The 16797-nt window shown below is 40.2% G+C and overlaps 1 protein-coding gene across 1 annotated transcript in view; it reads right to left on the bottom strand.

The window, feature by feature from the left end:
- Nucleotides 1-11518, bottom strand: part of LOC135252643 (cadherin-7-like) — an 86992-nt gene extending 75474 nt beyond the window's left edge. The window contains exons 1-2 of the mRNA XM_064330963.1: nucleotides 10594-11518; nucleotides 56-521 (exon numbers count right to left, since the gene is read on the bottom strand). Coding sequence (XP_064187033.1) covers nucleotides 56-283 — 228 coding nt within the window. The 5' untranslated portion in view covers nucleotides 284-521; nucleotides 10594-11518. The remainder of the gene's footprint in view (nucleotides 1-55; nucleotides 522-10593) is intronic.
- Between the last annotated feature and the right edge of the window lie 5279 nt (nucleotides 11519-16797).

The following is a 16797-nucleotide window of genomic DNA, read 5'->3' as shown; positions in this document are numbered from 1 at the left end:
CAGAATCACATGGATCAGAATCAAATCCCAGCCTGTCAAATGAAGATAGCATTACCTTGCCCACATAGAGAGGGTCGTTCCCTGTGTACTCCTCCAGCACAAAAAACTGGTTCCACACCCAGCTGCGTTTATGCCTCCGCAGGGCACCTTCGTGTCCCCTGGGACCCCTCAGGGGCCGAAGTCTCGAACCGGCGCTCAGCTCCAAGCAGCCCACCTCCCACAGGGGGAGCAGCAGAGTCACCACGCCCACCAAGCTGCACACAGGTGGGCCAAGTAACCGCATCTGGGCCCTGACTGAAAAAGTCACCTCCGTAGAAAAAGTAAAAAATGACAATGAGGGCGACACCAAAAATCCCGTGCAATGTCTGGAGGACCGATGAATGTTCCTCTGAGCGCAGGTCAAAGGGTGATTCCTGTCACTTTGGGGGGGATGAAGCGTTAAGCATTGCACGTGGCCTCAGTAGTGACGTAGGGTCAATGGCTTCAAAATTGGCCTCTTCACACGTTCAAGCAAGTGGTACCTATGAGGAATGAGAGAGAGAGAGAGAGAGAGAGAGAGAGAGAGAGAGCAAAAGCAAAATCAGCAAAATGACCTTGGCGACCACAGGCCCTTTTTACTGTAAGCGATGTGTCAGCTGATATAATACGAGATTTTTGTTTTTAGGTTTTTTTTGCTCATAGTGATTATGAAGCGGCCACACCTTTCAATGATTGTAAAATATTAAATATTTCATTAAAATTCCCTTCCCGATCTTAATATACTTACCTTGCACCTAACATGAAAATGTGAAGCTATAAATAATGAGGCTAAGCAAAAGGAAATTAGTTTAGCAATTAGCATAGTGCTAAATGTGTTTTAGCAGTGATTTATAACAAAGGAAAGATAAGAGACTATTGGATTATTAATGCAATCATGTACAGTTTCTGCTCTAAAATGCACCTGGCAATGCAAGGTCATCAGAAATATGTTTTATTCTCTCTCTACCATGCAGACCTATATAATCTTATCCCCATATTCTTTCATAATAACAATAGCAAGCCAGATGATAAGTGCAGTGGAGCCCCATCTACAAGATCAAAACTAAATTGAATCAGTCAGTGGCATGGAAAAAAATGGTTTCCTTTCGACCTCCACATTCAGTAGTCCAAGTCTGTTTACTCATACTGTATGCAATGAGCATACATCAGCTACCATGCTGCCTCCAAGGTATCGCTGTCCACCTGTGCAGTGCCACAAGGCTGGGGCAGTGTGAACAGAAACATGAGGGGACTGCATCAGTACCATTCCCATAGTGCTCCCCTGTAGTGCTCTCCTGGTGCCACAGGTAATGTACGAGTGATGTAATGCTACCATTAAATGACCACTTGAACTTCATGTAACCTTGTATATTATTATGACGGCATTTGCATCAGCTTTGCCGAATCTCAATTGCACTCAAATTTCACAAAGGCTGAAAAATGTGAATGCTATTTCAGAAAGGACAACAATCCTCTGAATCTACAGCTCAATGAATTAATCGCAAATTGATGCTGGAATATTTGACACTGTGTTACAGTATTTAGGCTTTGCAAAAAGTAAAAGCCGCTCATTTTAGAAGCGTTACGGGATGTTTCAAAGTGAGTAAAACTTGGGGGTGAGCAGACCAGTTGTTTGTGCGTTGTCATCTTTCTCTGTCAACTCCCTTTCTCTTTCTCTATCTCTCTCTTTCACACACTGTCCTCTTTCTCAGTTAAGACCGATAATTGCCCCTGCACACAGCACAGTAACCTCACACTTTCCAAGCACTTTGTCTTTGCTTTTTCCCAGCAGCCGAACAGAAAACAGCCACACATCGCATCCAGAGGTAGGCACACACTGCGTATTCCACTTGCCTTAACGAAGAGGTTCTCAAGCGGCAATAATTACCCTGTAGAGATAAATCACCACACTGCACGCATTCACTGTTTCTTTCATTGAGGACTGAAAAAACATGCATATGCGCACACACACACACACACACACACACACACCAGAACGCACACACACACATAGAGGACAATCTGGCCAGGTTGCACTTGGGTGTCAGTGGCCGCAATAATTACAGCACCCCTGCATATCATCCCCACTGGGTTTAGTGTGCATGATTCCAAATTTATTTTCACTGCAGCCATCTGTGCATCTTATGGTGACGCAGATTCAGCACGGTTTGCTTATTTATGCCCGCGAGTGTGACACCGCATTCACAGAGGAGGCCCCTTTCTCAAATTATTTGTGAAGGATTTACTCCTAACTGGGGAACTCAAAATTGTGGCAGGCACACTCACCCACACATCACATGTACTAATAAGGATGATGGTGTATTGTGCTTTAGGGGTGCACAGAGACAACACTGTGTGGATCTGTTCAACCAACAAAATGATCTGTATCTGTATTCAGAGCAGGGGCAGTGCTGACAAACTGTCAACCGAGGAGGTGGGGGTGGGAGGGGTGAGTTATCTGTCTGTCTCGCACTGTTATTTAATACATTAATCTGTCAATGAGACAGGAAGTGCATTAAAACATATATATTTTATTCTGCACAACAAATTACCATTGTTTCATTTTCCATTTAATGCCCTCTTGTTTCGCTCGTCTCATCTACCAAATATCTTCTGAACATCACTCTTCAACTTGCCTGAAGAAAAAGATGTACAATCCTCTTTATGCAAAACATTATTTAACACAGTGTGCACAGAAATAAGCATCGCAATATCTACAACGGCCACATTCCATCGTGCCTGCACACACGCAAGTTACGAGACAGTTTGGAAACACAGAGAACCCAATACTCATAAGACACAGATGATACTGGAGCTTGTCTAAAGAAGTATATGTACTGTATGTATGAAAAAAAAAGAAAAAAATCTAACCGTGATTCTTTTCCAAAACCGAATCAAATCGAACCAAACCCAAAAAACACTAACCACTCAGCACTAATATAGTCAGTGCTTCCATCTGAGTACTTAATTGCAGGATAAGTACTTGCAACAAGGGGAAAACTCATCTGTCCTAACAGAGAGTTGCACCTGCAACTAACTTCTGAGTAGAATTTACAAAACCACGACTCAATGCTGGCGGCAACTGTACCGCAGACGAGCGTCCAACAAGTGCAAGCAGACAAATGCCTAGTGTTGCATTTCACAGGTTCTTTCTCCTATCAGCTTATTTCCTGGTTGCTCTCTGTGCTTTGTTAAACTTTCAAGGTGAATCGTCTGCCTGGAGACAGCAGGGCCGAAATGGTGCCGCAGGTAATGCAGGGGAACCGAAACAAGGACGCCGATGTTCCAGCGGCGGTGGAGGAAATGGCTGCAGCAGAATTTGGCTCAGGGGCGAGGAGCTGTGGAAGCCATGCGCTAGTGTTATTGTGCCAGCGATGATCCTGCGGCGAGGGCCAGCCCAGGGAAGGGGGAAGGAAAATGATTGCCTCATATTGCACGTAACCTGGAGCCCTCCTAAAAAAGGAGGCAACTGAGTCTAAGCACAGGGACCTGAGAATGCATAATGCATTAAATCTGAAGAGGAGCAAAACAGCTGCCTGTGACCTTGAGCTGAAGGTAATTTCAGTTTTTCAGCAACTGATGGTGCTGCAGACATTTTTTTGTAAATAAAACCCCTTTTCATTTCGTCCTAATCTGGCTGCGCTGGCGAAACAGTGAGGCTCAATTCAGGAGAATATACAGTAAAGCGGGTTGGCCGCGCAATTTGCGAACAGAAATGTGAAACCGCCATTTTTAAGCGGCAAAAGGTTTTGTTCCGAGATCCTCCTAAGGGGTCCCGGGGGCCGTTGCTATGCGGAAACCTTTAAGGTGTTATGAGGAACCTTTTAAGTCGATGCTACCAGATAAAAAAGAGAGAGAGGCATTACTGAGAACACTTGAGCTCCCGGGAGAAACTATCAAAGAAACTTTCCTTCCTAGAGTTCAGAGAATGCTGTTGTGAGACACACGTGCACCATACTGGTTCTGAGGCCAGAGAACACTTCTAATACAGATTTTCTTTCCTCTCTCTGATGCATCTATTGGTAATACTTGCTCCTCACAAAATTGACCTGTGTGCAAAGGGCAGATATCTTATAGTGCAACTATTCTTATTATACCCTTCAACATGTTTACACGATTTGTGTTCCTAGCAAAATATGATAGAAGGCACATGAAAGTGAGAGAGAGAGAGAGAGAGGGGGGGGTGGAGGGAGAGACAGAACTGAACTCAAAATATCTCCTGGAAAATTCCCGGAGAATCCATCTGGGAACGCCATCATTCTCCCTTTCAATTAGACAATAGATCCTACCACTGACTGAAGGAATTGGCTCCCCCCAGTTCCCCAACCAGACAAGAGAGACAGGGTGATGCTGGCGCGGGGGGAAATGCCTTATCTAAACCCTCTAATCTCATTTGCAAGCCTTGCTTTACAGCAGGATTACAAGTGCTTAGTAACTGATAAATTATTTTCTTTTTTCACATTTGTCCCCTAAAGCTTGGTCAGTCCATTTTGCGGTGTTTTGGAAGCAGGGAAAAGACAAGTGGGAGGGAAGAGAAAGAGAACGAATGAAGTGTGAACCCAAAAGAGATTTGCATAGCTCAGCTTCGCTTCAATCCCCAAACGCCAGGAACAGTCAGAGACATTTTTTCCTCTCCGTCAGTTCTACTCATGCTTGACAGAAGACATTGGCGGCTGCATCTAGTTCAAGTGGCCAATTTGAAAGGCCAATTTGATTTCTCGAGATACCGCATATCACGGGTAAGAGGAAAGAAGGGTGTTTGGCATTTTTGGGGGATTTCGTATTTTTTCAGTCATTCATCCTTACTCCCACTATCTAATACCTTGTGACACGGTGCTTCCTCCAATTCTTATCCGTCATAAGCATTAGCTGGACTCTGGGGAGAGCCGTACAGTGGGGAAAGCCCCTCCCCCCCACCCTTTCCATTCTGCTCCCTGTCTCCCATGGTTTTGATCCCTGGGAAGAGAGACCATAGCTCTCCCATCCATTCCCATCCCCTTTGACTGATGACCCACCCTCTGCCATCCTGCATACACATCTCTCACTGAGAGGGCCTGCCAACAGCAGCTGCTTGTCCTTTCATCAAGTGTCAGTGTCAAGCTTAGGTCTTAGAGGCCTCAAATCCTGAAGGTCTTTACTCTTGTTTAATATTATCAGCCTCATAAGGCCAATTTACCGGGTATGCACATCAAAATGAAAAATAATATATTCTACTGTGTAATGAAATTCTCAGCAGCAGAGGAACATACGATGCTGGTGTGTATCTAAAGACAAATGTTTTGTACTGCTGATTACTGTAGTAGGACCTGTCCATGCACATGCCTTTTTTACTCCTTTGTGTAATTATTTGTAAAATCCCATATGTGACAGCCAGACAATATATACGCTGTGTCCAATGACATGCTGAACTATTGATGCGCTGTATCATTTTCTCCAAATGGCCTTGAGCAAATAAATATTTCTGATTCATCTACATTCAATGGTTTCATTTTCTGAAGAGTAAATTAAGGAATATACAACTTTTAACCTCCAGAGCCTGAAAAATTGTTTTCTGACTTCGAAAAGTGTGCACTTTAAACAGTTTATTGTCAAAAAACTGCTAGAATACAGATTTATTGTACACTTCCACTGGTAAAAAGTAAATCAATCACAATTATTAAAAAGGTTTTTTGCTGTTTGTCAAACATGCAAAATGAATATTCACAAAATATGTGATCTCAAAAATCTCCATAGAAATGCAGGTTATAATTATTGTATTTATTTATATTATTATTGCTGCTTTCGATATCAAAACCTGTCAGGTACACCACCTGGTCCAAATTATCAATTATAATTTTTGGAGCAGGCTATGAATATTAGATTGATTGTAAAAAGAACTGCACATTTTCTCTTTCTAATGAAACTCTTAAAATGAGGAATGACACATTCGTATAAAACTGAATTCTTATATAGAGGTTTATTTGAAAGATAAACCGTACAAAAATGGCACACATGACAAGAATACCTGAAAATCCATTATCACAGTTCTTTTTAAGGCAACCATTGCATTACATGTTTCTGTCTGCTTTCAAGCTAATAATAGCCACAAGGAATATATGTCAATACAAGTCTGTTACAAAAAGCTGTCCCTGCAAAAGAAAATGATAACCAATGTTTTGAAACATATACCACAACCTGGAAAACATAAAACTAATACTATACTGTGTCTTGTTGTGCGTGTAGACTTGAGAGAGTGAGAGTGAGAGAGAGAGAGAGAGAGAGAGAGAGAGAGAGAGAGAGAGAGAGAGGCAGACAGACAGACGGACAGACAGACAGAGAGAGAGAGAGATGTCCTTCCCAGAATTTAGTATCTAGTTGTCAACCCCCAACTCTACAGCAAAAAGACAAAGGAACATTCTCCAAATGTGACCTTAGACTGTGGTGGCCATAAATACCCTCATCTCCTTGATCCACATTGCACAAATGTCTACAAGTGTACCACTCATCCAGTTCCATTGCCCATCACAGCCCATTAACACACAACCACCTTCACTATACTGACAGAAGATGAGCTACATATATTCTCAACCAATGGTCTCTACAATTAGGGCACACATGATACATTTACAGTAGAGCTTTAAATCTTATTGTTCGGGTTAATATTTAGGTTAATATTTTCTGTTCTGCATAATGGAATGTTTACAACACAGAAACTGTATTTTCAATATAATGAAGCATTTTATCAGCAATCATTATGGCCAATATATATAGTGCATAAAATGTATCTAAGACAAATAATTTATTGCAAAGGCAATCATTAACATTAATCTGAATGCGTGAGGTTATGCTGTCTGTGTTAGGGTAGAATAATTAATATTTCTATTGGAGTTACAAGATGAAATTGGTACTGTATCAGAAATAGAATACAGATTGATTTGTTTGTTTAGCCAGATAGATTTGTCATATAATTTGAACTGTTATGTTTTTTATGCTGTTGATATAGTAACTGTAAATCAAGGATGCCAATGTGGCTTTCAATTATAATTAGCTTCGCATTCGCTGACCCTCCACACACAGACTTTGGCCCAACCCTGGGTGCACGTCCTGGATGGTAACCCAGTCCCTGCGTTGTGAGTGGCTCGACCAAATGGCCCGGGACAGGATGATGAAGTCTCATTAGCCTCCAGTGCCATCTGACAAGAAGCGCATGGTTGCCAGAGCCCTCCCCCACAGTTAGAGTGGCAGTTAGAGGGGCCCTGCCATCCCTGAGGGAGAGCACTCAAACACAGAGAGCGCATGCTGCTTCTGGCATCTGGGCGTCCGACGCAACCCAGGGAGGACCGGCGGCATATGGCCTTTTTATCATCGCTACCTAACGCGCACTCGCCACAGAGATAGCCAAGTGTCGCTAGAGAGGGCTCGAGACGGACGCACACACGGACATCGACTTAAACGGATACAGAGGTGGGCATTTTTTAACCGTTAGAGGCGCTTTTTAGCTGACAAGTACCCACAAATGTCACTGGCTGCCACATTTTTTCTTCAAGGACAGGAAGCAAGGATTACAAGACATGGGAGGAAGGAAGCAGACTTCAAGAAAGGGCTCCTTCCCCCTGCGGAATCAGAGCTACACTGTGCTGCAGTCGGAAAGGTTTATAGTTGCAAAAAGAAAGCCACAGTGGATTCAATGCTAGTATAATATCATGTACAACTGCAGAGTCTCCATAAAGAATATCAAACAGCATTCATCATCATTCAGTATGGTTTGGTGAATCCCACAACATGGACGTGTGATGTAAAATATAGTCCCGATTAGATTTATGTCATACCACCTAGTTAAAATGTATCATTAAAAACAGATTATATTACGTTTGAAAACAGTAACGTATCGGCCTCAATCTCAATTATTTAATCAATGTATCTTTTACTAAACAAATTGTTTAAATTAATAAGTAGGAATCATTTCACATGAAGGCAAGGCATAAAGTCTGAGCCGAAAGATTTAGGTTCTGAATACAGCATACCGTACAGTAGGGGAGAATTGCCATAAATGTAAGTTTTTGAATTTAGCTCATTATTTAGACTAAAACGGTGAAATTTTACTTCAAACCGCTTTGATATGCCAGTAGTCATTCACCATTTCTATTACATTCATAACTTAATTGCGCTGGATACAATTAAAGCCAAATTAAATGCAGTCCAACGTTACATTCATATCATCATTGTAACCGAGGAGCAGAATAACTGTTACAGTAAATGAAAACACCCTACAATGCGTGTGCACATATTAATCCTACTCAAGGAAGCACATTTCTAATGGTAAGGTGAGACCTGATTATGAAGCATGGGGCTTTAGAAAACACTGCGTAAACATTGACACAAGCAACTTCATAACATACCATGAATTGAGTTGTGGTAATGTCCAAATCGATGAGGAAAGCTGCTTTTGTTTGTTTCTTTAAAGCAAATAACCATAGCCTATCATACAGAACAATGTAGTGTGTGCTTCCTATAAATGCCAGTGACCAGGTGGCTGTTTCTTTTCCAAGAATCACATGGAGCATCCTGAAGATGTCAACACAGCAAGCAAGTTAGCTAAACACATTAACATTAAATGCTGAACAAACTTGCAGACGGTTACAGCAGTGAAATATTAAATTTGTCCTAATTTAACTGCCTTTTAATTAGATAATCAAACGTGCACTACTATGAAAAATAAGTTAAATTGGCTGCATGTGAATACATTTGAGAAATTCCGAACACAAAATAGCCTATACACAATATAACCAGGATATTTATTTGTTGTTTATTTGCTAGCGGTTTTCGGTGAAAGAAGTGTGCGGACTCTTCTGCAGCTGGAAGAAAAACGCTGAAGACTGTAAATACCAGACAATGCTGCCCAGGATCCACGCCACCTGGTGGCAATATTACACATTGTGTTTGGACAGATTGCTCTGTCGGACACCACTAAAAAGGCATCGCACTGTGTCATAGGTTAATTCAGAAAGAAGGTGAATTGTATTCAGCATCAGTGCGATATCCGAAACAAAGGCCGTTGTTATTAATAGACATCCGTCTTGGCCTTTTTCTTTTCCTTTTTCTCTAATCTCAAACCACTCGATTCAACGGACACTTTTATTGTCCCTAGTAACTATTTTGTAATACTAATATGTAGGCTACCGATATTCAAACGTAATAGTCATGAAAACGTGTTATAGGATACACACAGGTTTCTTAAAATCAATTATCTTTGTTATATCCGTAAAAAACATGTTATTGCGCCGCCACAATCCAAGCCACAATTAAACATCTTTCGTATTACGTATTGATCGTTAGCACTGGTGGTATTAATCTTCTTTTTAAGTAGGTGTATGCATTATAAATTGTATCATACTGTCGCTTAAAGTGGCATAGACTGAATGGCAAACGAATTTTCCTAGGTGGTATTTAGGAAACGACTAGCCTACTTAAAGTCATATTAACTTTTGAAGTGTAGCCTATAAGTTACAGTGGAGTAGCTAGTTCTGGTCAGTGATGTGAATTTGTGGGAAATTGTCATCAGATGTCCTCTATGTACTGTACGACAATCACATTTGCTACTGAATTCTGCAGGTAGTAGACATCACACCACTGAACCAGACCACGTTGATGAAGATAAGTCTGAAGCTCGGAAACCTATCAAAATATCAGTGTTTCTTATAGTACGCATTTAGCTCACACCGAAAAATAATTCCAGTTCAATTCCATTCATATCCTCTAGCGAATACAGCGAAGGCTTCGGACAAAACACGAGGCACCTGCCGTTCTGTTCATCAAAATCTCACCTGAATGTCAAAATTGGTAGGCTACGTGCACTGATGCTATTAAATGAAAACACGACCCAGAAAATAAGGAAAAGGAGTCGAGTAACTCTATTTCACTTAAACTATAGCCTACCTAGTAGGCTAAAGAACCACACGATTTAGCAACTGAAACACCCGCGACGGGGGGAAATTACAAAGTAAAGAAGCAAGGCTGTCAATGTCTCATTTTACAGCCACCTCTGCAGAAAAATCTCTCGTCCACGGTCTACTAATCCAAAAATTAACAACTTAACACAGTCATGCATTATACATAAGCGAGTCAATATATGGACAGGAATAAAACCTTAGAAATAACCCAACGTGTATTAAAACGTATGGCACAACAAGCATTTATACTGAAACGACAAAGCAATGTGCTTGCTTTCCAACTTTAACTTAGCCTACTAGTTTTGTGATTCCCTCTATCTAGATTATGCGCCTATGGAATATCAACTTTTCCTTGTGTCCGAAATGTACGCACGCCTTGTGCATCCCAAACACTACATATCTGGAGGTTATAAAACTTGTGTTTTTGGTAGGCTATTTGCTTCCCCAGCACTTCAGGAAGCTGTACATTCTGACAGATTCCTGTACCGCGCGGTGGTTTCCCCCATAAAAATAGAAATCGCATTTTATAGGCTATATAAAATCCTTCAGGCTGGAAAAATAAAAAATGTATATAAATTTATCAGAAGGCAATCGATTAAGCATCCTAATAAGCGGCGATTAAACATTTTAATAAACTGTCCCTTACCTCCGTGTTCCCGGTTCCTTCTTTCTCTCTCGGAGGATGCTTGAGACAGCACCGCGTCTATGTTGATTGAAATGACTACGCTGGTCCCGTTCTACATACGCACTCTCGCTGATGTTAGCTCCATTGAGAAGTGGCAGCTGCAGCGAGCGGACTCCACGCAAGGAACTGTCTGTTGAAGAGGAGACCTCCTTAAGCTCCTGACCGTTGCGAGCGAAACATTGTCAGGCGTCCTAATGCCACTTCAGTTTAGACCTTTATAATAAAGAAAACAAGGAAGAAGGAAAATAATTAAGCTCCCCTGCCCCACGGCTGCACAAGATACAAGATGTGCTCCTTCCCACAGTAGGATGACGAGGTGCTATTCCAAACAGATCCGAAAACGAACTCTTTTTTAACACTGTCAAAAAAAAAACAGAATTTTACGATTAAAAAATAGAAAGACAGGGGACAGGGGGTGGGACTGAAGCCTATTTATCCTCTAATGAACGGTAGCCTATTAACATTTGAAAGCGCAAACGCCCACTATACACTAAACATGTAGTGGTGTAGATTTTCACTCCTCCTTTCTGTTAAGGGTAAAAAAAAAAAAAAAATTTTAAAGTTTCTTTTTTTTCGGGGTGGGGGAGGGTTGGAGGGTCACTAACCATAAAACAGATAACCAAATGCAGAATGAAGTACCCTGCCACTTCTTTGGGCATTATACTACTTCAGAATAATTCAGCGAGTCCCTATTAATACTACCAGCTGTCCCAATGTTCCGTTATATCAGGCCTAAGGTTCATCAATGTAGGCTTTTGACTTGCAGTCTGGCATCTTAAGGAACTGAGAAGTTCAAAATCTGCACTTAATCAGAGCTGCAGTGTAGAATAAAATCTCGTTGTCATGCACTCACTAATGTCGGACAACACCCACATATGCTTCAACTGCATTTGTCCTGCGCATATGTAAATGAAGAACAGAAGTGGCACTAATAATCAGTTTGGCATATTTTAACCAAAATGTGTCGTTTCAAGTTTAAAACGTGGAAACAACTGATATATTTTGGCAATGAGAATTATTTCTCAAAAAAAAAACTACCAAGTTCAGGAAACAAATATAAATATGCAGTAAAATGAAATTGTGTGTTTGCGTTCGTGCCTGTGCGTGATTGTGTGTGTATGGCTGGCCATAATGCACTCATATAAACCCTTTGAGTGTATCTAACACTGAAAACTTTACTGAGTACCTAAACAAAATGAAAGATATGTCTGGTTAAAGCTGTGTATAGAAAAATGTATGGAAATTTGTTGTAGATTCATGTTTGAGATTTTACAAAAGTAAAACTTCTCTGTGCCAGGATTATTTTCTATAACCTTTCTTAAACCGCAGTGGAAGTCATGTCTGAAAAGAGTAAAAAAAGGTTTTTACTACAAAAAATGAGGCAGTCGTATTGACAGTAGCCTGCGGGTAGCTGAATGTGTACCTGTAAACCTTAGTGTTGTGTGGTGATAGGTATGTCACTTATACAGTGTGGTGCCTCCATGCTGAAATAGATTGTGCACCAAGTAACGGGCCCGGTCCAACCTTTTTTGTTTTCATAGCTTCATACTTATCAGGCCTTTCTATGGTAATCACTATGTTTTCTGTGTATTTTATTAATTTTCAATATGAATTGTCTTCATTTTTTTTATTTATTTTAACATCAGAGGATTATACATTTAAATGAATGAACACCAACTGCTCTCATTCCAGCTATATCCTTGCCAATGTGTTCCTGCATAGATCGTTAATGTAAGTGCAGTCACCTAATGTAAAAAAAAAAAGCCTAATGAAAATCATTTAAAGTAAAGCCTCTCTCTGGCACAACTGAAAAAAAAGGAGAAAAGGGAAGGGAGGGGAAATGAGAGTGAGAGAGCAGCTCAGTGGCGAAAGTTATTTAATTGGAAACTGACATTGGATTTCTGCCGGTCTGCTCCCCTCTATCAATCACAGGGAGTCATAAAGTGCCAGAGGTGCTTTGTACAATGCCTCCTCCTCACTTTGAGTCCTGCTGCTGGCCAAACCATCCACCAGCCCTAAAACCCACAATCCCATTACCTCTGCTCATCCTCCAAGGTCTTAGATCCTCCTGGATTGACTCCGCTTCTCTAATTCTCTGTCATGGCATAAAACTCTGGGCACATCCATCCAACAATCCAGCAGTAGGTGGTGACGTGGGGGGCTCAGAAAATCAGCTGGGAGTGCTATAACAGTTGGCCCTTGATGTATGTATTGTAGAGCCATTACCCCCTGCTCTATACTGAGAATCTTGGTAAGCTTTTGGTGAAGACTTTTTAAATGCTGGGCAAAGCAGAAAACAGATTATTGCAACTTGAGGATCATTTGATCTTTTGCATAAAATAACAACCAAGCAGTGCTGGCACCATTCAACATAACAAATAAGTAGAACAAATCAATCAAATAAAACTGTTCAGGGCAAATACATAGACAGTCAAATATAAACATTTTCCATTTGAAACTCTAAAAAGTTCCAGACTCTCTGTGCTCTATGGGGATGGGGCTTGTCTCACCAGCCTGCAATTTGACATGTGTCATACAAATATTATCGTAGTTTTATCAAAGGCACCAGTTTACCTTCCTTGCTATACCCGTTACATGTTTTGTTTTTGGTGTGTTCAGCGTGGTCAAGGTTTGACCATACCATGATATCCTTTATCCTGTATGTGAAGATGTGGGTAAGAAAGCAGTGTACCTCACTGCATTGTGAAGCGTTTATTTTTTCCCTCTTTTTGCAGAAAAGTGGATTGGATTCAGAAATTTTCCAGGTGTTTCTATAGAAAAAAATACTTTGATTTAGCTCATTGCATAATATCACTTTGTAGTGGGCATAAATCTATCTAGTGCACATTGCATAAATATAAAATAGACAAAACATGTTGCAGCACAAGTATTTACAGGCATTTACAGTATAATAATTCTCAAGAGTTGTTGGATATTCAAAAAGGCAGACAACTGAATGCAATTTTTAAAAAAACATAGTAACAAATTGCTCCCTACTCAAGTTATAGTTTCATTAGCACAGTGCCCAAACTATTAACCTATACTATTAGTGAACTAGCAACGACTGAAATGTCTGGAATAGCACTTGAATTTGCCAGTTTGTTGTCTCAGTAATGAAGGGATTTGGCTTAATGCTGATTTGATTATTCCTTTTTGTACTGAATAAATTAAAGTCTAACTCCCATGCAATGATTAGGATATCTCACTGATAAACAATGTGGCAGGGAAATATTGAATCACGTTACAGTTAGCAGCAGGTGTGCGTCTTTATTGCTTAGATTAAGTGGATTTTCTCAAAATTCAAATGCAATTTGACATGAATAGTATGTGATGGTAATGAACCAACTTAACTCATGGTGGTGTTCAAAAGAGCTCCGCAGCTATTGAAGACATGTTATTGCTAATTTGTGTTTAAAATTTTCATGAAGGAAATGTTTTGAAACTGACTCACGGTGCTTGAGTAGGACATGTACTGTATGATGGTGAGCCATTATGTTCATTTCTTCACAGCTTGTCATGTAGGCCAACCAATGTCTCTCAAGTTTGGCCCAGTTCAATGGTCCTACGTTAAAAAAAACAAGGGAAAATAAGCAAATGTATGTTCTTGTGGGGCCATTGGGTAGCTGATGCTCAAATATAACACAAACTTTGGCCGAACTGAGCCATGTTTTCTGGGAATACAAAAGCCAGTTCACATTAGAATTCAATTTTTTAAAAAGCAGTCATAAGTGCAAATTAATATGTTGGAAGACTATTGTGTATTGTGTATCATTTTAACAGTGTTACACATTATGACATTTCAGGAGATAGAGAGGAACAGGTTAGTTCATACACTGCAGACACTGCAGTATTTTACTGAATTATAACAAAAAAAATGTCTGTTTACTGTTATAAATATACTTAAGATAAGTATGACTTCATATTTTGTTTCCCTGGATATTCTTTGACCTTTTAATAAAAGGATGTAGACATAATTCCTTGTCCTCTGAGAGGAGGTAAATTAAACAAGAATACATTGTTTTATAGTGCATGTAGGAACCTGCTTTATAGCACAGTGACACCGCTAAATGTGACAGCCACATAAGCTGGATTTGTAAAAAAAAAAAAAAAAAAAAAAAAGCTTGTTTTTCCTTACGGCTTGGGCCATCACTCTCATGTAAAGCACATGACTAACATGGATTCAAACTTTCTTTGCAATCAATATCCTCATTGGGTTCCCATAGGCACTGTATTAGCATCATCACCTGACTAAACATATAATTTGTGGCCACTCATGAAAGCAATTCCTTTTCACATGAAGAGAAGGATAGTAAATGTTTAAAAATGCACACAAAACAACAATAGTTCAAAAAAAAAATAAAATAAAAAGAAAAACATCTACAGTCTTGTTGTGCAGAGACCAGCAATAAAGGGGAATCTGTCAGTCGGCACAAGAGCGCCTTGAGTGACGAATAGATGTCATCCACAATTTGACCAATGCATTTCTGAGTGCAAATATTCTAATAGGAAAACTGGATGATTCCAAATTACCTGCCTCTCACAAGAAGCAGGCAATCAATCGTGGGGCAACCTCTTCCGTAAAACAACTTCGGCATCAGTACATGCCACAAGTTGCTGTTGCACATAAAGAAACTAAAAACTGGTCAAGTCAGTTGACAGCATGTCTGCAGTCACAGACGAGTCAAAATGGCACAGGCAATTCTGTTTTGCATGCTTTATTTGTCCTGCAAGGAAAATGAATGACAGCAAATTTGAATATAGTGCTTGCTGCTTGAAATTTCTGTTCATTTGCAGATTGCATCAAGAAATGCCTGTTGGGCTTTGGGGTTGATTTCAATAATCTGACTGTATTTGTCTCAGATATGGAATGCAAGTTCCATTATTTAAGCTTGCCAGGAAGCCCTCAAAGGCTTGGTGCCAAATGCAGTCCATTTAACCTACAATGCCCACATTGTGGCACTGCTAAGTGGTATTTGGCCCAACAATTTCCTCAAAGTTGACAAACTTGAGGGAGTTGTTAAGAAGGTTTCTAAGTATTCTCCAAGCAGAAAGCTACACAATGCTTCTAAAGAATGCAATAACAGAGCAAGGTTCAGACCTACCAATTAAACTCCCACCTCAACTTTACAAAATGAAATTTGGCAGTTGGTATGGTATACCTCAATTTTATTCCAGTTTGTGGATCTGGAGATGGACATCTGCTTTGCCGGCATAGCTCAGGGAGTTTTGTCAAGGTTTTAGGATCTCTGGTCACAGTAATCATGGAACAACTGCAAAAGCCTTTGTGAAATTATCTGTTGGTTTGAGAGTAGAGACATCATAATAAATTAAACAAATATTAAGATTGGACAACAAAAAAACTGATACCAAACACCAGCTCAGCAGACACACAACACAGTCAAAACAATAAAGAGACAATCATCAAAACATTCTGAGTGGTTTAAAAGTAACTTGGAAACTAGGAATTATGTATTGCGATCTTCCCCTTTTTATAGGGTATTCATAATGAATGGCTTGGGAAATCTGATTTTCACATTTTGAGAAGTGATGGACCGAAAAAAATGTTTTCACACTCATCCTGATTGGCGGAGAAAGCACTCCGTGCTTAATTAATAGCCAGTGTTGCTGGTCTTTGGCCTCAGCATGGGACTTGCTCCACATATTCAGCAAAGGAATGTGCCTCTCTTACTATCTATGCAAGTCAGGTATTCATGCCCAAAAGCTAATTGAAAGTGTGTAATATCCTGGAGGAAAATAGCCTTGATGAATGAATAAGAGTAGCACTCAGCATTCCCTTTGCCAATGTTTATAGGCCATTAACAAAAGCTATGACAAACTGCAGCTGTACAAATTCCCTTATTTCAAATGAAAATACTTTCAATGAAAGAAAAACTTTATTTAAATAAAGTGAGGACAAGGGTCAAAAAAAGATTCCCAGCCATGTTGTTGGGCACTGCCGATGCACAATTTCACTTACTTTGAATTTACCACAGACTGGTCAGTTGGTTGACGGCATCTAATCACATCATATTTCACATAATTCATGAGCTCATCTCAGTGATGAGTCAGATAAAAAATTTAGCAATAGCCATTCCTATCAAAAGAGCAGAGATTTTATTGTTTGTCTACTAGCCTTTATCACATTCACTTAAAGCTGGTGCAATA

This window comes from Anguilla rostrata, chromosome 4 (genome assembly GCF_018555375.3).
Source record: "Anguilla rostrata isolate EN2019 chromosome 4, ASM1855537v3, whole genome shotgun sequence".
NCBI lineage: Eukaryota > Metazoa > Chordata > Actinopteri > Anguilliformes > Anguillidae > Anguilla > Anguilla rostrata.
The sequence above is the reverse complement of the archived record's forward strand: the minus strand, read 5'-3'. Positions and strand labels throughout refer to the sequence as shown.